Here is a 24,308-nt window from a genome sequence, read left to right as displayed (position 1 = left end):
GCAGCCAGACCCCAGGTGTTTTCCATCCTCTCCTGAGGCTGCAAAATCTCCCTGACCAGCTCTAGTCTGCAGGAGAGGGGTGACCCCAGCCCTTCCTGAGCTCTCTGCTGCCACAGAAGCACCTCTGGGGAGCACAGCAGAAGAGAGGTGTCCAGTCTGCACCCCTCTGCAGTGCTGGGCACAGGGGAAGCTCAGCACCGTGCCCTGCAGGGAGGGGAGCCTGCTGCTGCTGTTCCTGACAGCACCCCATGACCAAGTGACACTGCCATGTGTCAGCCCATGCCCCATGAGGAGGTCACACACCCTCCTGGGCCTGGGGGTGCTCTGCCAAAGCCCTGGACCTGCAGTGCCCAGCCTGCTCTCCCTGCCTGGCTGAGCAAATGAGCCTTCTCCTCTTCACCTCATTAAAGCCATGAGCTGATTCGATTAAAATGGGGCACCAGCCCTCATCCCCAGAAGGCAAATGGGATGAATGTTTAAGGCATTAAGTTTTCTGGCCCCCAGCACCTCATTACCAGTCCAACTCCAGTGCATAGGGCACTGCCTCCTGCCAGCTCCCTGCCTGCCCTGCACCTGGGGGCAGATCAACTCACCTGGGGCAGGAGTAGTGCCAGCCCTGCACTACTTTTGGCCTCAGTGACCCAAGTCCAGTGGAGCCACACACATGGAAAAGCAGCCCAGGCACAGCAGGTTTACAGTCACCTCCAGTGCTGGCTCTTGGGGGTGTCTCTGGCTGCAGCAGCTCATGGCTGCAGGGCTCACAGGTCTACAGGCAGCCCTTTTTTCCTCCTTGGCTGAATTTGCTCCATCACTCCGTTTTTTGGGAGGCACAGGGTGCCTGTGCTCCCCCGCACAGCCTCCCTGCACCCCGAGCCTCTCCCACACTCAGGCACGGGACACAAGTTTCATCCTCACCCCTGTCTCCAAACCTGCAGGGAGGCAGACACTCCTTTGCCAGAAATGAGTCTGAAACGGTTCAGAGAACTAATTCCCTCCCTCCTTAATGCATGGAAGCTTCTTACGCTAAATCTATACAGACACAATTAGCATTATTCATATTCCATATGCTCCGCTCCCTTGTGATGAATATTAATCTCCTTGCCGCTCGCAGGCATTGGAGATAACAGCGTTGCACGGTGCTGCTGCAATGCCACAGAGGGTCTGGGCGAGTGATGCTGCAGGTGGAGACAGCCTCATCCCCGTGTCGGGAAGGGCAGATTTTGTGTCCTTTTGGAGAGGGGCTGGTTTTATAGGCGCTGGGCTGAAGCGGGGTGTCCTTTCTGCTCCCACTCCCAGCTGGTCTCCTCTGGGGCTGTTTCTATCCCCTCAGGGCACATGGTTGTGTCGGGAGTCATGAATCCCCAAACCTCCCTGCAGCTTCCAGCTCTCCACAGGTTTTGGAGGTGGAGTAGCACTCAGTCAGACTGTCCTGCTTCTGCCAGCTCACATTTCGCAGCATTTCTCAGGCTGAGAAGTGGTCACGGGCATTGCAGGAGTTAAACTGATGCCTCTTGGTGTTGCCCAGGGCAGGAGCAGCTTTGCCGGCATCCCAGAGCATCCCTGCTGTATCCCCTGAAATCAGCACAGCCGGGCAACTGCAGCAGCTGGGTCGCTGTCCCAGCCCTGCTCCCACCTCTCTGCACAGCATCTCCCCCTCGAAGGGGCACAGCAGCACCCACTGGTGCTGCACAAGGAGCGCAAGAGCGCGGCGGGGGAAACGATGCAGCCAATGCAGCTCACGGTGCCGCTATCACACAGCGGGATTTACAGTTCAAGGAGGGGCCACCCCGCACGCAGGCAGGGCTGCATGGACGGCACACAGCCCCGTGTCCGTCTGTCCGTCCGTGCTTGCCCTCCGCACGTGGCTGCAGGTCAGGCCGGGGGTGCTGTGAGTGGGGGGCCCGGGGGCTGGGAATTGAAACGCCATACGTGTGGTGGGGATGGCGAGGAGCCAGGCCAGGAGGCACCGCGTCTCTATACATCCATTTGCATGCCTAATCCGCTGCCGGGGATCACATCATTAGCTGGCTGGTTTCCGAGCCGGCACCGAGCAGAGGTGGGAGCCGAGCAGAGAGGGGAGAAGGGAGGCTGCTCCCATCCCCACGCACCCATCACATGTCGGCAGGCTGGGGAGCTCGGGAGGATCCTGCCCCTTGCCGGAGCTGGTGGGCAGCGGTCGATTCCTATGGGGTTTTGGGATGCTGTTGTGCTCCAGGCTTCCCCCTGGGCAATATGAGAGGCATTGGGCATCTCCTCGCCCATCACGGGTGCTGTCCACATTTTAACTTTGCCCCAGGGCAGCAAAAGTCCCCATAGCTGGTTCTTTGCTGCAGGCAAGCCAGGAAGCGCCCACAGCCACCAGCCCACTCACAAACCTCAGCTCCACCACACAGATCCAGCCACATCAACCATCCTCACTGTCACAACCCGGCGTGATGGCTCTGGGGCACAGCCCCTTTAAATCCCCACACTCACAGGCTGGGCTGGGACACTGTAAAGGGAAAAATAAAGCAAAGAAATTATTTTCTTCTCGCCAGCAAGGCTGGATTGCTGCCCGTTCCTCGGCTGTGCTCTGCCAGCCCGCCCACGCACCGCACAGCGAGGACTGCAGAGGCCAGCGTGGGCTGGGGGATGCCAGGGGGGTCGGGGTGCAGCGAGGGACCCCCATGCTGGACACTTCTGCTCACTGGGATGTTGTGGGGGGACATGTCCCACCCGGCCCTTCGCTCCCTGGGATGCACAGAACATCCTTCTGCTCTTACCTTCCCCATTCTCTGGGGCTGTTCCCATCTCCAAGCTCTAAAAGGGCTCAAACTCATCCAAAATCCCTGCTGAACTCCTGAGGCTGGGGCCACAAGGACCTACTCCAGCCAGCAGAGCTGAGTAAATGGGGGTTTCTCAGCAAGCAGCAATGAAAAGGGGGTCAGAGGTATGGAGGGGCTGGGGAACAAGGGGACCAGGGAGAAAAGAACCCCACATTTCCCCAGGGTCACTCTCCCCCTCTGCTTTCACGCCTGGCTGGGTTCCTTCATTACTTACCCAAGCTGTAAATTGTCTAATTTGGAGCACACCATTTATCCCTGATGTGCACTTGAGCAGCCAGATTTTGTTTTCAGGTGTGTAATTAATTTTTTTAACGTGATTTCTCTCCTAGGAAACTGCAAACAAACAGTTCTGGCTTTCATGGCTGGGCAGCTCGGGTGAGCGTCAGGGCAGGGATTAGGCAGACAAGGAGCCGAGGCTGGATCTCAGAGGATGTGAGGAGCTGGGGTTTTGCAGAAAACCCTTGCTCCTACTTTCCAAATCCTTCATCCTTCAGTGCGGCCCTCTGCCTCCTCCAGCACCACCACGCTCCCCATGGGCACTGGAGAAGGCTTGAAAGGGAAAACAGCACCCACCTTCCCTCTTCCCAACTCAATCTGCTGGGAATTACCATTTTTATTAAGACCTAACATGTCCTTGGGAATGTGATTTGTTCCTGGAATGAGATTTCAGCAGCTCCTGAGGATCCCATATCAGTATCCACCTCGCTGTGATGATGCTCCCATCCCCAGACAGGGGTGTCTCCATCAGTGGGTGCTCACAGGCATCTCCACCACAAGGAGAGGTTGTGCACAGGGGGATCCGTGGGGATCCACTATCCTGAACTCTTTTCCCTTCTTCACATCATCCCTGGGATGTTTGCTGTCTGGGAATGATGCCAGCTGTTTTTGCATCACCCATCACCTCTCACAGGGCAGGCACAGGGGAGGATGGAGGAGAAGCAAAGCTTAGGGTGGGTAATGCCTGCCTCTGCTGCATGTCCCAGTGCCCTGCTGAGCGTGGGTCGGGGACACAGAGGTTCCAAGCTCTGCTCTGCATCCCGAGCCAGAGCAATCTCCTCTGAGCAGCACACGGAGAATCACCTGCTGTGAATGTGCGAGAGAAATCTCTTCAATGCTCCTGCTGCCAGGGAAGTTGTTAGATGACTTTTGCCGGCGGTTTTCCAGATGAAAGGAGGTGAAAATCACCTCCATTAGTTGGCAGAGGCAGGTAGGAGGATCTGTGGAGGAAGCACTTCAGGGCTGAGTGTGCAGATCCCAACCCTCTGCCCTGAAAGCCCCCTGGGTATGGGGTGGCAGGTTGGGGGCTTTAGGAGATGCTCTTGTGCCACACCAACAAGGGGACTTGGGATGGTGCTGATGCTGTGGGAGTTTAGGGGTGGCTGGGAGGGAGCAGCCTTTAGGGAACTCCAGCTGTGGCACCCCTGGGACAGGTCCTGTGCACTTTTCTGCTTCCTGCTCCACCAGCACAGCGTGTCCCACCAGTGGCAGCTGCCTGTAAAATAATATCCACAGCCCTCCCAAAATCCTCCAGGAGTGGATCTTGGCCACCGCTAAACAGGCTGTGACCTCTTATGGGCAGATTCCACCACCCAGACCTTCAGAACCATGGGTCAGACTTCTTGGGGGATTTTTTCTCTGGGTTTGATTATCTGTTGTGACTTTTGGGAAGGGACAGTGAAGTCTCCAGGGGCCATAGGAGGGGGCTGACTGCTCTGTCCTCCCATCCTGCTCCCCTTTGTGCTTTGAAACTGCTTTCCAAGGAGCTGCTTAGCATTCGGAGCAGGTGCCCACACCGTTTCAGGGCAAAATCTCTGGTTTGCCTTCAAAAACACATCAATCTTCTGCAGTCTGCCATGAAGGGCAGCTCCTGCCCTCCAAAACAGGACAGAGGGCACGTGCAGGCCTGGCTTGGCTTTCCCAAGTGTATATGGTGTGAAGTGTGCATGCTCCATCCCACAGCCCCTCACCCATCACCGCCCAGCTCTGCAAGCCCCTGCGTTCAAAGGAAAAGGCATCAAAACCCCAATCTCTTCAATTTCCTTTTGGTCTTTTTTTTTTTTTTTTTTTTTTTCTTCTCCACTGAAGGAGTTCAGCTCCCAGTTACTGCCTGCACAGAAACAGAGAAGAAAATTTCCAGGAATTGCTGCTCTCTCTGGGAAATTCATCACAGGAGTCCAGGCAGCTGAGCTGATGCCAAGCACTTCCTGCCCAATGTTTGGGACTGTGAGCAGTCCCTGTATCCTGGCTGCCCCCAGCACTCACCAGGAACCAGCACCTTTTCCCAACAAGGTTTGGTGCCACATGAAGGGTATAAGCTCATCTTCCTAAGGAGAATGGCTGATTTATCTGTGTTCCCTTTCCTGATAGAGGCCTGGCTGTGGGCTCACCAGGCGGAGGAGGCAATACTGAAATAGCTTCTTTTCTTATACTTCACGTGGGGATTATTATTATGCCTCTCTTGAGTCCCCCCTCTGCTGCCAGCACAGGAAAAAACCCTGCAGTGCCACCATCAGCAGCATTGCCACCAGGCAAAATGGGACTGTGTCCCCTGGCGCCATGGGTTTCCCTCTTCCACCCACACACGGTGGGAACATCCTCCCAGACACCTGCAGTGGCACAGGCAGAGCTGTGGAGCTGAACATCTCCTCCTGCATTGCACCTGCACAGCCACTGCCAGCTGCCATGAAGGGTGAAACGTGTCTCTGCAAGGAGAAAATTCCCAGCAAGCCACAAGCCCGTGGACCTTTGCTCCAAAATGTTTGCTTATGATTAATCACAGCTATCCCAGTGCCAGGTGGGGACCAGTGTCTGCTGTCCCTGTGGCCTCCAGCTCACAGTGCCTGGTGGTTTGACAGCACCACAGCTCTTGGGGACTTCTATCCTAAAAAAATGTAAAGGAGAAGTGGGTCCAACTCCAGCCCACCCATGGCCATCTCCTCCTGGTAGCTCTGGGGAAGTGACAGGGCTGGTGGCTCCCATTAGCAAGGTGCAGGCTGGGGAGAAAAAAGAGTATTGATCATGGCTGCGAGTCCAGCATGAGGCACACACAGCCCACGGCCGCGATCGATAGAGCCGGGGAGGCACTGGCTCTCACTGAGGTTTCTGTGTCCGTCTGGGGCTGCAGGAGGAAGCCTGTGCTGTGCCAGCATCCAGCATGGCCCCTGCACAGCTCCATCCTCCACGGTGCTCCGTCTGTCAAGCTCTCCACGCTGGTATTTCTACCCATAGGAAGCTCGAGGGAGGGATGCTCACACAAGCATGGCCGGGGTGAGAAGGCAAAGCAGCCATCCCACAGCTGCAGCCTCTCCATCCCTCAGGTTCCACGCTGCTGGAACACATGGAGACAGCCCCAAGGATTCTCTGCCTGGCAGGGCTTCCTCTCTCGGAGCCCTGGGGGCTCCCATCTCGGCAGGGATGCTCTGTGCACACAGGCTCCTCTCAGAGCTACGTTACTGTCCTGCTCCACATCCCCCCGGCTGACTGGGGGATGTGTTTCCCCTGGGGTTCCATGGGGTGCCCAGCCTTGGCGCAACCGGAGGAACGAGCTGAAAATTCGAGGAGGATGTCGGCAGAGGAGGAAGGCAGAACTACACTTCCCAGCGTGCTCCTGGCACTGCCGGGGGAAAGGCTGAGGGACCCAGACACCAGCTCCTCCCTGCTCCTATATTATTCTCCTTCTTGTTTATTTGTGGGTTTTCTGCACTTAACTGTCTGCCTCATCCACTTAATTGGGGGATTATTGCCACTACCTGCCCGCCCGCCAGAGCCCAACTCATTACTGGGGCTTATTTATTAGCAGCGAGGCAGCAGAAACGCACCCTGCAGCTCCATCCTCTCCTCCTCTGGCACAGGCAGCTGGAGGCGATGGAGGAAGGGCAGCAGGAGCCAGGATGGGCCAGTGACAGCAGCCACAGTTTGGCCAGGGTCGGGTCAAAGCCAGCCTCTGCCATGCACAGAGGCATCGCAGCAGCATCCTGCGGCGCCTGGATCTGCCTGGGACACCGCTGCTCTTGGCAGAGCACAGAAGGAGACCGAAAGCCTGGCTGCTCCTTAAAAGTGTTCCCTGAGCTCGGGAAAGGCCAGTGGCACAGCGCTGCCTTCCGCTCGCAGCAAGGGACCCCTCTCCTCGGCACGGTGGCAGCCGAGTGACAGCCGTGTCAGCGATGCCGCTGGCTCACGGATGCCCACGGCAGGGAGGAGAAATGGCCACAGCCCCCTGAGCCCAGGGGGAGCCAGCAGCACCCCACGGCTTCTCTCCAAACCGCTGCTCCCGTTTCCAGGAGGGAGAATCTAGGAAAAAAAAATGTGGGACAGCAGGAGAGAGCTGCATATTGAGCGCTTTGATAAATAAAACATGTCGAGAAGGCAATCAGAGCTGCCCACTTGGCTGCAGCAGCTCTGTCTGCAGCGGCTGCATGGGGGGAATTCACAAGCGGTGCCACCCCGGCCGTCAGGCCGCCAGCCCCGGCGCTGCTCCTCTGCTCACATCCAAGTTTTGCAGCCTCAGCACCGAGGGGGATTGATTTATTCATCAGCCTCTCCATCCCGCAGCAGCCCTGCAAGGAGGAGTGGTGCAGTGAGCTGCTGCGGGATGTGACGAGCAGCACGGCGGGAGCAGGGAGGGATAACCGGAGGTGGCTCCGGGATGACCCGCGTTTGACCCTGGTGGAGGAAGGATTCCCCAGGGTGGGACATGCGAGCAGCAGACTCCCCCGGGGACATGGTGCTGAGCTAAGACACAGCTGTCTTTCACCCCCTTTTCAGCAGGTAGAGACAGGGCCTCCCTGTTCAGAGAGCAATCAGAGATCACAGTGGCCAAACAGATTGCAAAGACAAGCTGCAATGCAAGGAGCCCACCCAAGACAGCACCAACTCCAGAGCATCTCCAAGGCTTGGTGGGAGCTGTTCTGAGCACCCACTAACCCAAAACAAAACCTAGGAGGAAAAAGAGGGGGGAAAGGGCCTCATCTGCCTGCCAGGAACACAAGGACAGTGGTCTGGAGAGGGACTTGGCAGGGGAGGATGAGTTCCAGCTTCTCAGGCCAGTGGGGATCTTGCAGTCCTCTTGACCATGCTCTGCAGCAATCCCTGAACCAGAGTTTTGGCTTCTTAAAACCTCTATGGCCAAATTCTTGCTCTTCTCACACTCCCTCCTTCTGCGGCTCCCTACGCCGTGCAGCAGCACATGGCCAGCCTGCCCATATCCCATCCCAGAGCTCTGCAGTGCTCCAGCCTCTCCAGCTCCTCTGCTCCCCTCGGCTTTGCTGTGAGCCCTGCAGGCTCCGGCGGGCTCAAAGCTCTTCATCACCCCCATCCTCGGAACACCCTGCAGAGAACCTGGGCAAAGGCTTTGTGCAACAGGGATCTCTGATCTGGGGAGCACTGCTGGCACCTGAGATACCCAGAGGTGCCCTGGCTAGAGACCCCTGGCAGTGCCATGGGAGAGGAATCACCAACTCAGGGGAGCAGAGAAGCACCTGAGGGGAGACAGAAAATATTCAAAAGAATTCCTGGATGGGGGGAAACTGGCAGGTCCAGGGGGTCCAGGGGGATGACCAGGGAATTGCTGGGTACTGAAGAAATGGCCAAGAAATGGGGTACTGGAAGACATGGCCACGCACTGGGGTGGCTGTCATGGCACTGGAGGAGCAACTGTAGGCACAAGTGGTACCGGGAGGGATGCTACGAACGGGAGGTGATGCGGGGTGAGAGGGGGCATAGCCGGGTTGCAGGGAGCGGATGGTTGAATAGCAGGGAGGGCATCTCGGTACCGGAGGAGCAATTAGCGGGTACCGGAGGGAACCCGCCCGGTACCGGGGCGGAAGGCCGGGCCGGGGGCTGCCGCCCCGGGCGCGGGGCGGTCCGGAGGCGGGCACGGAGGCGGCCCCGCCCGGGAGGCCGTACGGCGGAGGGGGAGCCAGCACCGGGCCCCCCCTGTACCGCTACGGCTCCCGCCTCCCTTCCGGCGGCGGCTCCTTCTCCGCGCCGGGGGCGGACGGGGCGCACCGGAGCCGCGCCGAGCCAGCCAGGTGGGTACGGAACCGGGCCGGGCCGGGCCGGGCCCGCCGTGCCGCAGAGCCCGGGGGGGCCGGGCACGGGCGCGGGGATCGGCCCCCGAGCCTCCCGGGGCCGCCGGCTTATATAACGGGGCGGCGGCCGCGGAGCCGCGGGATGCGGCATGCGGGGCGGGATGCGGGGAAGGAAGGATGCAGGTGATGCGGGGTGCGGGGAAGGATGCAGGTGATGCGGGGTGCCGGTGCAAGATGCAGAGCTGAGCGGCGCCCAGCGCAGGTCTGGGGAGGGGGGACACGGCGATGGGCAGGGGATGGCAGGAGAAGGGCTGTCACCCCCGGACACCCCTTCCGTGGCTGGAAATCCCCTGCGGGGGGAGCTCCGCACAGCGGGGCTGTGGGCAGGGAGAGGATGCGAGCTGATCCCGCCATCACCCCCGGCTGCAGCCGGCAGGCTCCGTGCACCTTTCTGCTGTGGGCATCTCCGGTACCTGCCGGGCTCTTCCCCATCAGCGGCTCCCTCCTCCAGCCTGCTCTCCACGGCTGAGTCCAACCATTCGTGCAGCATTCCAGCCTCACCGTTCCCTGTCCCCTGAGATCCAGCCCCTCTCCCCTCTGCACTCCTAAGCCCCACACTCCAGCCCCTCTCCCCGCCGTGCCCCCAGCCCCACGCTGCAGCACACGGGCAGGTGGCTGCCGTGACCCAGGCCTTGGCAGCACGCGGTGGCAGTGCCACCCGCATGGCACGAGCGTGACCGGGCAGCCGCTGCCCGAGGCTGGCAGTGCGGTGAGTCAGAGCACAGAAGCAGGGCTGGCACCGTCGCTCAGAACAGGGCTCAGGGCTTCTCCCTGCTAGCAGCCGGGCTCGGTGGTGGTGGCAGCTGATGGCAGGGCTGCTGGGGGAATTGGAGTGATTGGAGTCAGGCTGAGGTGCTGGGTTTGGCAAATAGAGGATGAGGAAGGAAGGGCCGGGCTCAGGGAGCAGAGAAGTGTCCTCCCTGCCAAACCTGCCCTTGTGCCTCTGAGGCTGCAGGATCCCAGGGGCTGCCAGGAAAGGCTCCAGTATGGAAACAAAGGAGCTCAGCCCCCATCCAGTAGCTCTGCTCAGTGTCTGACCCTCACCCTCCTGGGGAAACTGGAGATGGCTCAGCTGAGACAAACTGGCACAGGAAAATGTCTCAAAGTCTCGTTTGGCTGTGGGCCGAGTGTTTGTTTCTTCGATTGCCTTGCGTGATGACATTAGTATTGAAATGACCCCGAGCAGACAGAGCTCAGAACACCTCACAGCACTGGAGGATGATTGTGGTTCACACCTTGGCTCTTCCCTGGGTTTCTGCAGAGGCTGCTGCCAGGCCCAGCCCACCAGGCCCATACCAGGAGCCGAGGGGAGCTGTGTTGAGTTGCCCAGCCTGGTTTATGCTCTGGAGATGAGAAGGCCCAGCAAAGGTCCAGTCTTGTGGAAAAACCCTCTGGGGGAGAGGTGGTGACCACCGGCAGTGTGGCACATCTCCTCTCCTACCCCTGGGCACCAGTGTGCCCCCGTGGCCTGCAGCTCAGGAGGTCTGGTGTGGCAGGAGAGCACGGTCACTGCAGCCCAGGCTGCTGCTCTCCCACTGGCACCGAGCCCAAGCCCTCGGCCATCACACACTTCCCCAACAGCCAGGGCTGGATCCAGAGGACCTTCCCTGTGGCCAGAGGATCTCTGCTCTCGCCCACAGCCTCTGTGTGTTCCTGGCCAGGCCTTCCCATTTGTTCTTATGCCAGCATCATCCTCGAGTTTAAATGATCCTTCTCCCTCCCCGGTGTTTATTCTCCGGGTGTATTTATAGAGAGCAATCAGGCCTGCTCAGCCAGGGTAAACAAGCTGTGCTCCTGCGGGCTGCTCTCTGCTCGCTCGTCCCAGGAGCTTTCCCCTCTGCCTGTCCTGGTCCCACGGAGCTTTCCTGGCTGCAGAGACCCAGGCCATCTGCCTTGTCCAGCTGTGGGCTCTCCAGGCTCACTATGTCACCCAGTGCTTTGCCAGGTGCCACTGCTACCTTTGCCATGTTGTTCTGCACCACAGGTTCCTGCTCCTCCTGCACACAGCCAGGCCAGCTGGTCCATCCCTCCCTAGCTGGTGTCACCAGCCCCTGCTGTGACACTCACCAGAGGCTCAGAAACGTTGCTCATCTCAGTCAAATCCCAGAGCCCCACAATGGTGCAACCCAGACCTGAGGCTAGAGGAATTGTGCAAGAGGTATTGAGATGTTTGAAGCTGAGGATGTGCTTTTTGGAGGCAAGGCAGGTCAGCTCAGGTACAGACCTCAACTGGGGAATGCTTCTGGGGGCTGCCTGGTGTCCTCTGCATCCCTGTGTGAGGGCCAGGACAGTGCACTGCCAGCACAGACTTTCCCCAAACATTGTGACTCTGAACCTTCTCACCTGCTGCCCAGACAGGAAACTGGTGCCGGACCCAAGGCAGACCCTGCCCTTAGGCAGGGGAAGTGCTTTGAGGTGTGCTCTGAGTTTCTCACTGCTCACCCTCCTCCTTCCCCAGCCCCCCCTCTTCTCAGACACTTGGACAAACTCAGCTATTCAAGCAGGGTGCTGAGAGCTGGATGTGCCACAGCAGAAGAGCTGTGGACTCACTAATCTCTCATCTCGAGCATTAAGTTTTCCCTGGATACTGTGTCTTGGATCAAAACATGCCTGCTGTCTCTGGAGCTGGGGATGTTCTGGCACCATCACCCTGCTCTGCTGTTCCTTGTCCTCTGCTTTGGCTGTGGTTGGTGTCTGGCTGCCTGGACAGACAGACAGACTGAGCTGGTGCAGCTGTCCAGGTGAGATGCATCTCCATGGTACTGTCAGGCTCTGCCTATTGCAAAGGAGATTAAAAAAACTCTTTGTTCTGGCTGAAATAAAAAATACCCTGCAGTGATTGGAGCAGCACCCCTCAGGACTCTGCACTCTCTCGGGTACCTGGGCAGGGTGTTCCTGCTCTTCCCACCCTCTGGGGTTTCAGCAAATAAATATCTGCTGTTCTGCACCCCAGGCCATGGCCAGCAGAGCCAAACTGATTCTGTCCCAGCCCAGCTGTCTCCTTGGCACAAACCAGATGCCCCCAGGAACACACCCCTGCAGCTCTCTGCAGCCTGTCTCACCCTGCTCCAGAGCCTTCCCACATCCCAAAGGAGGCAGTGGTTGTCCCCAGCAAAGGTCACCTTCACGCTGCTGCTGAGCCTTTTCCAGGCTGAGCTCTTAGCACTGCATTTCCCAGGGCACCAGGCACCATTCTGGGGTCTCCTTGGAGCTCCCACTGGGGACCCTTTGCCTCTTCCCACAGCTAATCTAACCAAACCCTGTTCCCAAGGGCTGTCAGTGTCTTCTGCTTCCAGGGCTGGAATGAGGCATCCCTGCTCTGTAAAGCTTTTAAAAATGCAGGCTGCATCCATCCCAACCCCTGCTCCTTCACAGCGTCGGTGTTTGCCTGTGTTTCCCCTGGCTCCCTTGGGTCATATATTTATCTCCAATTTACCAAAGCCTCCCTCCTTCCCCAGGGTGGAGGAAAAGCTTTTGCTTGAAGTCATGATGAATTTGTAACTTCCCTGGGAACCTGCTCCTCGAGTTGCAGAGGAGAAATCACGCTCATGGCACGTGTCACAGTGACACAAGCCACACCACAGGGACCCCACAAACTGCCAGTGTGGCACCCAGAGCCCTGGTACCCAGACCCCTGTGCAGCCCCTGCCCAGGCCAGCATCCCCCTGCCTCTCCTCAAGCATCACAGGGGGATTTCAAGGACATTTGGACGACATGAGATCCCTAGACAGAAGTTTCCTGAGGTCCAACAGGAGGGGAGAGCCCAAATCAACATCAGGCTTCCTCCAGTTGCTGATCTGAGCAAGGACTTTTTTTTGGTGGCTTCTTTTAACTTGCCATTATGTTTTTCAAAGAAGAAATTCATCATGTGCAAGCTAAGGAAAGCAGAGTTAATGAGAAATTTTAAAACCCTTAAAGAGTTGAGAGCCCTCTAAATTTTTAATGAAGGCATCCAAACTGCCAGGTACCTGCAGAGATGTCCAGGAGCCCTCTGCCAGCAGCAGAGCGGGGGCTCCTGATCCAGAAGAGGATCAAAGACTGTGATGAGCTGCCATCTCCTGCAGCCTGTCACCCTCTGCACACCCTGCTGGGCTCCCACCTGCAGGGAGATGGTGGCTCTTGGCAGCAAGTTGCTGCCATCCTTGGAGATCGGGATGCAGGGACTACACAAACCCACCCAGGTGGAGGAGAGGGCAGCAGGCAGTGGTGTGCTCTGTCACCCATCAACTGATTCCACTTTGTCTATGCCCCCTGTGGCCCCTCCAAGGCACTCATGCTGTCTCTGTTGGTGTCTCTGCAGGCCCTGCTCTCCCTGCGATGCCCAGCCACCCCCACGAGCTCCTTGTCCCCCTGCGTTAGGTGCTGAAGCAGCAGGCTCCTGGTGCTGCACACACCAAGGTAGGCAGCACTGTGGCTCTTGGGTTGGGGGGCCATTTCACTCCCTGTGGTATGGGGGGCACAGCACAGCCATGGGATGGACGGGGAGGCTCAGAGGTGCCACCTGGGGCTACCTCAGTGGAGCCTCTCAGGTCACCCAAGATTGGGGGAGGATTTCATCTTGGTGACCCTTTGATGCAGGGAAAGAGGCACCTAAAACAGCTCAGGACCAGGCAGAGGCCACAGGAGTGAGGACTAGCTCAGGCTCTCAGCAGATGCTGGGCACAGTCCCACCTGGAGACCATGATGGTGACTGTGGAGGTGGCACAGGGCCAAGGGTTTTTTTTCTTTCTTCTTCTTTTTTTTTTTTTTTTTTTTTTTTTTCCTCCCTTTGAAAGCCCCCAGATGGGAAAGGTACGAGCCAAACCCCACTGAAAGCAGCCAAGAATGAATTTTCTGGCCCAAGCCCCAGCAGCTCTTGGAGCAGCACGGTGCCTGTCCGGCGTCACGCCACAGCAGAAACCCCGGGCACAGGCAGGCTGGGGGAAGTCTCAGCTGGGGTGGCAGCAAGCCCCACACCCATCCCAGCTACTCCTCCCCACCTCCCCAGCCAGGGCAGCTCAGGCTCATCCTGCTCCCACCGAGCTGCAGCTTGGCCAGAGCCCAGGCACCCAGATGTCTCCCCCCACGCTGCCAGGGAGCCGCCCCACCATGCAGCCATCTGCTGCCATCGAGGACAGGGTGTCTCTGGGGTTGCCCCCCTTATCTGGCTCTGTCACCCAGGCTGTGGGGTATCTGGGCTCCCAAAGCCCCTCTCTCACAGGATATAGTGAGTGCTTCCCCCACAGAAGGCAGGCGCTGTCCCAGAGCCAGGCTGGGAGTTGGAGTCAAGCATCCCTGCTCCTCACTTCCTCCCTCTCCCCAGCACTGGTGGTACAGATAGACCCCAGTCTATCCTCAGCTCAGGTGCCCCATAGAGCTTACAGGATTTTGCAAAACCAGCATTCTATCAGCATAAGGCTGAACCTCATTGGAGCAGTGCCAAGGGTCTCATATTTTAGGGTGTTTTGGCTGGAGGGGGGACAGGCAGGGGCTGCCATTGCTCTGCCGTGACCTGGATGCCCAGCCTTGAGCCAATCATGCCCTTGTCCTCCATGTCTTTTTTCTGTCAGTGAAATGAGGGTGGGTATAACCTCTTTGAGGCTTCCTGTGGGGAGTGGGTGCCCAAATCCCATCCTGACACAGAGCCAGGAGATGATCCTTGTGCATGCACTACCCACACAGTCCTGACCCCCTCAGTCACTGGTGCCTGCACTGGCCCTGGCAGTGTGGCAAGGATGAAAATCAGGGTGTGCACAGGGTGGGGTGGAGGCAGCAGAGGGGCTCAGGGGGTTTTGTCTGCTTCCCAAGCAGTGTCTGGTGTGCTGTGCCCAGCTCAGCTCCGCACCAGCCCTGCAGAGCTGCGCGGGTGTGCGTGCCTGCCATAAATATTGATGGGGTGGACTCGGCACAAATGTGCCCTTGTAGAGGCGATCGGGATGTAAATGCTGTACCTGCTGTGTGGGCAGGGCAGGGCAGTGCAGCCTAGGTCAGAGCACCAAGGCTGAACGCAGTGTCTATCCCACAGGGAGGTGGGATCAATCCTATACAGGATGGGGGGTTGGAAGCAGCTGGGTGAGTAAGCCCAGGGGTCATAAACCTGTTTGGGGAACTGGCCAGACCTGCAGTGAGCCTAAATCTTGTGGCTGAGTGCAGCAGACTCCCACAGCCTGTCCCCACACAGCCACACCAGGATAAACAGCGAGGGGCTGCAGTGCCTCTGTTTAATAATGCATGGCACAGAGGCACCGGACACACGCTGGGAGTCGGGAGCTGCGGGGATGAGGAGTCACCACTGCAGCACTCAAGTGCAGGGTCCATCCCAGCAGGGTCCCCCTGGCACACACAGGTCCATCCTGGCGTGCCCCAGCGCTCACAGGATGTGGAGTCCTTGCAGTTCTGGGTGGCTCTGAGGCTGGGGCTGGGTGAGCAGAGCTCCACATCACAGGGCACAGAGCCGTGGTGGCAAAGCCAAGGTGCTTGGTTACACCATGGCTGGCATCCCAGCCACTCTGGAGTCTTCTTAGCTGAAGCCTGGAGCTGAGTGCCTGTCTCCTTGGGAGGTCTCACTGGGAGATTCATCCCCTGCACCACTCTGTGACACAGATGTAGGTGTAGATGTTCATTTCAGGGAGCTCTGCGGGGGTGAGCAGCACTGGGAGCACCCCTCTCTCTCTCTGGTATCCTCCTGGGACACCACCATGCTGGGAGCAGCTGGAAACCAGGGGCTCAGTGTTCTCCTCACCCCATCCCTCCATCAGCCGCAGCCTCCCCGAGGAGCAGGTGTGTGATGGGGCCCCACAGACACCAGCTCACAGCCAGCTCCCATGAGTGGCCCCTCAGGGATGGCCCTCCTTGCGTGCAATTCCGAGATCCAGCCCCACCGACCATCTGCTCCCTGCCACCCACTCGCTCCCCAGCCCACACGGCACGGAGAGGGGCAGGGCTGAGCTGGGGGTGCCCAATGCACCCCTTGTCCAGCGAGGAGAGGGCAGACAGGTCAGCCAGAGTGACGGTGGCAGGGCTGTGCTAGCAATGCAGGTGGGTGTTAATGCAGACGGACCCGTGCAGTGATGCAGGAGAGCAGCAGCAGCTGCAGAGAGCCCAGAGCCCCTCTGGCTGCAGGGGTGCACAGGGTGGGCAGCAGCATCCCCGCTCCAAGCCAGCCAGCAAAGCCTAGAGCCAGGGAGACCCTCAGAGCTTGGGGCTAGCAGAAGTCACCCCATAAAGGTGGTTTTTTGCTCCATCCCTCTCTGGTGAGCTCAGGGGGCCCTGCTGCAGTGCTGTTCCCAGAGCTGGGAGCACCATGGTGGGGCTGGGGTCGGTCTGTGGCATGAGCCCACCTCCCTCCCCACCAGCCCCAAGGCTCCTGGAGCGTGCTGAGCAAGCAGTGAGACCACGTCCACACCCGTGTCTGACATGGGTGAGTGGGTGCTGGGGTGTCTGTGACTTGCTGCAGGGGCAGAGTGGTGGCCCAGCAGCCCCAGGGACTGGACTGTGGGTGGTTCTGAGCACCACAGACCCTCCTCACCCTGAGCACAGCATGAGGGAATGACCCCGGGTCCCCCCTGTCCCTGAGCAGTCTGTGTCCAGCCGCTGACTGGAGGGGCTGTCTCCAGACTGATTGCACAGCACGGCTGGTGCCTGTCCCTGTCCCTGTCCCTGCCGGGTGCCAGCCCCAAGGGACCAGAGCTGCTCTTCAGAGGCTGCAGCTGCTGCATGTTTCGTACTGCCTCTTCCTCTTTTCCCCGCTGCTGTTTTTGTTTTGTTTAAGAGGCTGGGTTACGAATTTTAAACAGGCTCCTGAAAAACCCAATTACCTCCAGAAGACAACCTGATAAAAGCTGCCTAAGTGGCACTGTGGAAATCGCCTTGTGCAGCAGCTGAGGGAAAACCAACATAACAAAGCCTTTGGAAATGGAGTTAACCACTTTTAATCCCTTGGTGCAATGAGAAGGACCAATAATTATTTTCTGCAAAGATGTTGGGGGGCGGATAAGTGAAATAACTGCCCTGTGCTAATGGGTGAGGGCAGGCTAGGCTGGCAGTGCTGCAGGGATGGGCGCAGATATTCCCTCTGCCTGGGAGCTTTGCGAGGGCCCGCAGAGGCTGTGACTTTGCAGGGTCCCCGTCTGGCAGTCAGGGGACAATGGGGACGATGCCAGCAGGCAGGTGCCACTCAGGCGTTGCTGGCAGCAGATGCTGTGGCCGATGTGGTGGCACCAGCCAGCCCCATTCCCTCCCTGGGCGCCAGCATGGAGTGGAACTGCTGGGGCCCTGGCACCTGTGCTAAATCCACGGAGGCGACTTGCAGGGCTTGGCGGTGCTGGGAGCTTCCTCCTCCATTTGGCTACGGTGCTGCTACCCCAGTTCCTCACACCTCTCCACATCTCTTCCCTTCCTGCCTCCCCCAGCTGCTCCAGGCAGCCACCCAGCTGGTGACACTGCCCAGGAACAGCTGGGCTTAAAGAAGTGCCTGCACTGGGCACAAGCACCAGGAGCATCTCCCTAACACCAGCCAGAGCTAGCTCAGCTCTGGGACTGTGGAGGTCCCCTGGATCCATCTCTGTCCCAGGAGCAGGGGTGTGAAGGGCAGGAGGCAATGCCCAGGGCTGGTGACAAGCCCTTGGCTGCTCTTCCCACGAGATCCTGGCCAGCAGGACAGAGTTGGGTGCCCACCAGGCTGGCAGCTGCAGTTGTGCTGTGGGCACCAGCAGCTGCAGTGCTGGGGTGGGTGGCCTCAGCTCACACGAGCCTCGTGCTTCCCGCAGCAGCAGGGATGGGGGTTGCTTCGCCCACCTCCCCCTGGCCACCCCACGTGGGGTCAGGCCTTGGGGATAGTACTCCAGGCCACGGAATCCCAAGAAAGGCAAGCCCGACTTAGCACTGGGCAGTGGCAGCAGGGATGTCCCTGCCAGTTTGGCCTCAGCTCATACTGGGAGCAGTCCTCTGGCACACTGGGATCTACTGGAGGAGGATGTGCTTAATGAGCCGAGGCATCTCCAAAGATTGAAAGACTCAAGGACCCATCCCAGGAACAAAAGGAGGCGTTTGTCAGGCGCTGAGAGACGGGCTCGTTAATTCCTCCTGGCTGTCACACTTATCTGTAATGAATTTGTGCTCCGCTGTATTATTTTTAATACAATAGGAGCGGTGCCGCCCGCCCACCGCCCGGCTGCCGGGAGCGCTGACGTCAACGCCCGGAGCAGGGCTGCCGCAGGACGGACGGACGGACAGACGGACGGGCCAAGCACAGGCCTGTCTCGCCGCCCACATGCCCGTCCCACCAGCTGCCAGCAGGCAGAGCGGGGCTGGGGACGAGGGCAAGAGGCTTTTTTACCCTGGAGGTGGAGAAGGGAGGTCAATTGTTGGTCAATGCCAGGCTGAGGGCTCGGGGCTGATCCAGATGGGCTGCGCCGGGGGGTGTTTTTGGGAGCAGTGAGGGTGGATGAACAAGAGGGACGAGTCCCTGATGTGCTGTCCCTGTGCTGAGTTGTCCGTGGCAGCGGCCGTGCGTTGAGGCAGGAGCTGGCAGCGGGTGCGCACACAGATCTGTCCCTGCCGCGTCTCTGGGGAGGTGGCAGTTTTGGCCCCCCTGGCTGCGAGTTGTCCCCCCACATCCTGCATCACCCCCAGCCTTCCCACTGCAGCCCACCTCAAGGGGTTTGTGGGGGCAGCTGCAGCCTGTCCCAGCTCCCTGCAGCCTCCCACGTTTAGGGGGGGACATCCCTGAAAGGACCCTGCACCCAGACCCTCTCCAGCAACCTCTGGGCCCCCGCACGCTGCTACTCCAGAGCCTCACTATTAAACTCCAGCTATCCCAAAGCCCTGCTTCAAGCACCACTAATGTGATTCGCAACAGGGCTCATCTTGTCTCTAAGAACCCAGGCTGGATCAATTAGGAGGCACCAGCTGCCTCTCTGAGGAGCACACACCGTCCCTGTGCATCAGGATAAGGGAGGGAGACCCGGGAGTCCCGTCCCGCACTGCAGAGGATGAACACAGGAGGGGCTGCAGGAGCCCTTCTCCCTTCGGGCAGGTGCGGGGGGGCCAGGAAGGGTGATGCACCCCCTTTCCTTCCCAGGAACCCTTCGCTGAAGGGGTTTCTGAGCTCCGCGAGTATTGTATCCTCGATGCCATCGCATACCCCCTCTGGCATCCCCTCCCTGGGCAACCCACACCCACCCTGGGAGCCCCGCGGGGGGATCAGCACCAAAAATCCAAAGCTGAGGCCCCCGAGCGGCAGCTCTTGGCGGAAGGGGGAGGGAGGGTGACATGATTTATCAGGGACTTTAATTAAACTCCCGCAGCCGCCCCGCATCGCTGCAGAGGAGGCCGGGGTGCTGCGGGTCGGGGGTCGAGTGAGGGAGCGTAGGGGCGCGGGACTAGGGGCCCTTCTGGCTGATGAATGCCTCGTTTCTCCCGTTAATTGCCGCGGCGGTGAATCATTAACCCCGCGCGGGAGGCGCTCGCCCCGTCCCTGCGCTGCGGAGCCGGGGTGGTGTCCGAGGGGCCTCCGGTGAGCGGTGCGGGACTCCCCGGGACGGGTCCCCGGGGGTCGTGCGGCGTTTCCCGGGAGGGGTCCCGCATCCCGCCGCCCCCGCGGGGGCCGGGCCGGCGGGCGCGGTGGCGGGGGGTGTCGCTCCGGGCGGGCCCACGCGTGCCGCCGGGGGCGGGAGGGGGCCGGGCCGCGGCGGGGCGGGGCGGGGCGGAGCGGCGGCAGCGGCGAGCGGCGGCGGAGCCGGTGAGTGCCGGTGCTGAAGGGACAGCGCCGCCGCTGCGGCACCGGGCGGCCCCGGGCGGCGGGCGGGGCCCCGAGCCGCAGACACCGGGATGGGGTGGGATGGGGGGGTGAGGGGTCCCAGCGGCACCGCGTCCCCTGCGCGACCCTCGCCCTCCGCGCGGTTCCCGCCTTCCCCGTGTCCCCGCGTTCCCTCTTGTCCCCGCTGTCCCTTGCGCCCCCGGTGCGTGTCCCCCGACCCGGGTTCCCCCCTCATCCTCCTGGTGCCTGCGCCCCACGCCTTCCCCCGCCCCTCACGGCGGCGCGCCCCCCGCGTCCCGCACCCCTCTGCGGTCCCGGTGTCCCCCGCATGCCGGGTGTCCGCTACGTCCCGTGTCCCCGCTGTCCCCCGCCTTCCCGGCGCCCCCCCGTGTCTCCCGCGTCTCTGCAGCCCCCGTGGCCCCGGTATCCCGGTGCCTGCCGGTGTTCCCCCGTTTGCTGTGTTCCCCCTGCGTCGCCCGTGCACCTCCCGATGTCCCCCACGTACCCCGCTATCGCTACGAGCCCCCCCGCCGCGCCACCCCAGTGCTTCGCTGCTCCCCGTGTTCCTTGCACCTTGCCTGCGGCCCCGGTGTCCCTGTGCTCTCCAGTGTTCCCCCGTCCCCGGCCCCCCACAAGCCCCCGGTGCGGTCCCAGGGCTCAGTATTGTACTGCCCGGAGAAACCCCCCCACGTTGTCGCGGGGTGTCCCGGGGTTGGCAGCACCAAACTTCCCGGGGTCACAGCTTGTGAAGCCCCCCCTGCCCCCGTGAGGTTCCGGGGAGCCGGGACGGCGGTGCCCGCGGGGCTGCGGCACCCACCGGGCACGTACACACACACAAACACACACACACAAACACACACACGCTGCAAACTGCACCCCCAGGCTCCGAGCCCAGCCTGCAGCACCCCACTCACACGGGGCACGTGGGGGGCACGGGCACCCCCCGCACACACCCTCCGCCTCTAATCCCCCGCATGCACACGCACACGGAGCGCACAAGCAGCCTGCAACACCCCCACACGTACACACACGCGACACAGTCTGCGAATTGGTGTGCACAGCCCCCCGTGCAGCCTGCAAACCCACGGACCTGCACACAGAACCCCCCACACTCACACTAACACAACCTGCAGCACACCCCCCGTGTGCAAACACGCACACACCCGCAGCACAAACACCCAGCGCACAGACACAGCCCGCAAACCTGCGCGCACACACATCCGCAGAGCCCGCAGACCCCAAAACTCGCACACGCTCAAAGCTTGCAAACAGGCGGCAAATCCTCACATCACGGGGGAACGCGCAGTCTGCAGCCCCACAAACTTGTCCACACGCGTGTGTGCACGCACCCCCCATGCAAACACAGCCTGCATCCACCCGCAAACACACCTCTTGAGCAAACACAGCCTGCGCGCAGACACGGCGCACACCCGCTCCGTCCTGCACAGGCAGTGCCCCTGCGCGGTGTCACCCACCCGCAGCACCCGCAGGGATCACACACACAGTCACAGGCTGCTGCCTGCAACCCCTGCAGCCCCCAAGCACTGCCGCAACCTGCCAACAGCCTCTTCCCCATCCCTCTGCAGAGCACTCGCGCTGCCGTAGGCACACGCACGCACACACTGCACCCCGGGTCCGGCTGCGCCACGCTGGCACCCCCAGACAAGGTCTGTCACCCCCTCCCACAAAACAAGGGTACACGGTGCATGATGGGTCCCCATCCCAGCCCCCAGGCAGCACACCAGGACTCCTGGTGCCAAAACAAGGGCAGTGCTGAGGTGGAACATCCCTCTGGATTCGCTTCCTTGGTGCCTCCACAGGTCCTCAAGGCCAGAAGGGATGTAGGGAGGGGCTGAAGGAAGCAGGCACAGTCACTCTGCCTGCAGACCCCAGAATCTCCCTCTGCCCATCCTGGAAGGCACTTGGGCTGAGGATGCAGAGGATGCGAAGTGCAGTCCCAGAGATCATTCCATCCCTCAGCCTGGGCAGTAGGGAACCTTGGCATGGCATCCCCAACTCTGTCCTTCTCTGCCTGCACAGGTGGCCCAGGTCAGCAAGCCCGGACAGCGGTGGATGAGCGCTGGGCACTGGCCTAGCCACACGCACACACCGGCACCATGGACTTCGTCATGAAGCAAGCGCTGGGCGGTGAGTGGGAGCTGTTCCCCCCTCAGGGTGCCTCCTCCGGGAGCAATGCTGGCCCAGCACTCCAGTAGTGCAGTGGGAGGGACATGGCAAGGGGACAGAGAGCCACCCCCAGAGGGACACACCCACATCCTGGCAGTGGGGAGCTGCTGCTGGAGCCCTCCAGGTTTCCCATTCCCAGTGCCGTCAGCGGCTGGCTGGGGAATCCTGGCTCTTCTGCCACTAGGTGGGAATCCCCGGCGGGTCCCCTGGGTGCTGAAGAAGGAGCTGCTGGCGTCTCCCCCAGCTGACATGAACTAGGGCAGAACAGTCAGCCTGTGGCACTCCCCATCCCCACAGCCTCCCGAACCCACTTCGGCACAGGTGGCCCAGGGGATGTCCTACTTGCCCTCCCTGCCGCTGCAGAGGCTTTGGCACAGCAGCAGGCTGCAGCTTCCTTGGGGACCAACTAAGGGTCTTGTTATGCGCAGGGGCCACCAAGGACATGGGGAAGATGCTGGGGGGCGAGGAGGAGAAGGACCCCGATGCGCAGAAGAAGGAGGAGGAGAGGCAGGAAGCCCTGCGCCAGCAGGAGGAGGAGCGGAAAGCCAAGCACGCCCGCATGGAAGCGGAGCGGGAGAAAGTCCGGCAGCAGATCCGTGACAAGGTGGGCACACACCTCCCCTGTGCCCGCCCCTGCCCGTGGCAGCCGGGGTGGGGCTGGGACAGGGAGCCGGCACGGCCGGGAGGAGGGTGGCCCAAGTCGGTGGCGACGGGCACGGGGCACAGTGCCCACTGCCTGCCCTGCTGAGAGCCTGTGTCCTCCCAGTACGGGCTGAAGAAGAAGGAGGAGAAGGAAGCAGAGGAGAAAGCTGCTCTGGAGCAGCCGTGTGAGGGCAGCCTGACGCGCCCCAAGAAGGCGATCCCAGCAGGCTGTGGGGATGAGGAAGAGGAGGAGGAGGAGAGCATCCTGGACACGGTCCTCAAGTACCTGCCCGGCCCGCTGCAGGATATGTTCAAGAAGTAACAGCACCGTCAACCCTGCCATAGGGTGCTGGGGCACGGGCGCCCTCTCTCCTACAACTCCTCCATCAGTTCCCTTGGCCCCGGAGAGGGGGTCCCCACACCCCCTCCCATCCCCTCCTGCCCTGTCCCCCAACCAGACCAAAAGCCCGCCCCGTCCCGTCCAGGCAGGGCCCCCCCCACCACGCCAAAGGGGAGCAGCCCTGGCCGGACAGGGCGAACCGGGACCAAATGCACTGATGTAACCTCGCGGCAGGCTAGGGGCACCCAAGCCCTACCGGCCCCCCCGGGGTGGCTCCCCGTGCCCCCTGCCCTGCCCCTTCTGTTCTCCCAGGGGACCCCAGTAGGCCTCTGCTCGCCTGCCCTTGTCCCCAACACTGCCATCCCCCTGCCCCCTCCCGCCCTGGGCCAAGCCCAAAGCACAAAGCCAGGCGCCCTGCCCGCAGCTCCCCATCCCCGGTCGTCGGGCACGGGGGTCCCCCGGGGCTGCCCGGTGTGCCCCAGCATCGGAGGGTTTGGAGGGGACCCCCCTCCCCGCATCTCTGGCCCCATAGTTAAAGCCATATCAGTTAGACTGCAATACTTCAGCACCGGGAGGAGCGGGCGCCGCGCTCCGCCGACCGTGTACAAAGGCACGCGCGGGGCAGGGGCCCCCCTGCCTCGTCCCCCCGTCCCCGCCGCTCGCTCGTCTGTGTCTTGGCCCCGCTGGCCCCCGTCCTCGCATTAGTGTCTCTGTGCCAGGGTGCGCCCCGTCGCTCCATGCGTCCTCGTGTCCGCTGCTCAGACTCCCACCCCCGAGTCCCCGCTGTCCCCGGGGGTCACCCGCGGCGCCCCTCGCCGCGCTGCTGGGACCCCCGCTCTGCCCCCTGCAATAAAGCCAGCGCGGGGCCGAGGGCTGCCGGGCCCGTCCCGGGCTGGGAGCACCCGGCTGCCCTCACCTGATGCTGGACACATGGGTCCCTAGGCCTGGGAAGGGATCCCTGGGCAAGCGCCCCGGGATGTCCCAGGAGCTGCTGCTCGCACCCCAGTGGGGCGAGGCAGGAGCACACCCTCATCCCGGCCCGTCTCTCGCCGCACCGTGCTCCCCGCTCCCTGTGCTCCCCCAGCCACGGCCCCCAGCCGCTCACCAGGGCCCTCCCAGGAGGTGGAGAGCAGCTCGGGGCCCCACAGACATGCTGTGACCATCCTGCTCGAACTAGTCTTTGACAAACTAATAAAATAAAGGGATTTGTACATTGCTCCGGCATCTTCTCATCCGTTGCTTTCCTGGGCCCCCATGTCAGCTCCCTCACCCTGCCAACCTCAGGGTTGATACTTGGCAGCTCATCACACATGTGGCCACATGTGGCTCCGAGTCCTGCTCATTCCTGCTGCCTTCCTACTCCACAAGCATCTGTCCTCTCTGGGGCTGGGGACAAGACAAAAGGGATGTCCCACACTCATAGCATGAGGGTTTCTTCCCCTTCCCCTTGACTTCAGGACTTCCCTCACTGAATGACTGGGATACCC

General features: G+C 61.0%; 1 protein-coding gene across 5 annotated transcripts; it reads left to right on the top strand.

Moving 5' to 3' along the window:
• The first annotated feature begins 8,695 nt into the window (after positions 1 to 8,695).
• On the top strand, positions 8,696 to 24,037 carry CPLX2 (complexin 2). 5 transcript variants are annotated; one of them, XM_056502274.1, is made up of 5 exons: positions 8,696 to 8,854; positions 13,215 to 13,312; positions 21,693 to 21,800; positions 22,268 to 22,443; positions 22,606 to 24,037. In XM_056502274.1, exons 3-5 carry the CDS (start codon positions 21,770 to 21,772, stop codon positions 22,801 to 22,803), a joined length of 405 nt encoding a protein of 134 aa, XP_056358249.1. In that variant the 5' UTR covers positions 8,696 to 8,854; positions 13,215 to 13,312; positions 21,693 to 21,769; the 3' UTR covers positions 22,804 to 24,037. The 5 variants fall into 5 exon arrangements, with proteins under 5 accessions (XP_056358249.1, XP_056358251.1, XP_056358252.1 ...); XM_056502276.1 differs by lacking the exon at positions 13,215 to 13,312 and having other exon boundaries at positions 8,714 to 8,854; XM_056502277.1 differs by lacking the exons at positions 8,696 to 8,854; positions 13,215 to 13,312 and adding an exon at positions 19,348 to 19,409.
• Positions 24,038 to 24,308: the final 271 nt, after the last annotated feature.

The sequence above is a fragment of the Oenanthe melanoleuca genome, chromosome 13 (genome assembly GCF_029582105.1).
Source record: "Oenanthe melanoleuca isolate GR-GAL-2019-014 chromosome 13, OMel1.0, whole genome shotgun sequence".
In the NCBI taxonomy this organism is placed as follows: domain Eukaryota; kingdom Metazoa; phylum Chordata; class Aves; order Passeriformes; family Muscicapidae; genus Oenanthe; species Oenanthe melanoleuca.
The sequence above is the reverse complement of the archived record's forward strand: the minus strand, read 5'-3'. Positions and strand labels throughout refer to the sequence as shown.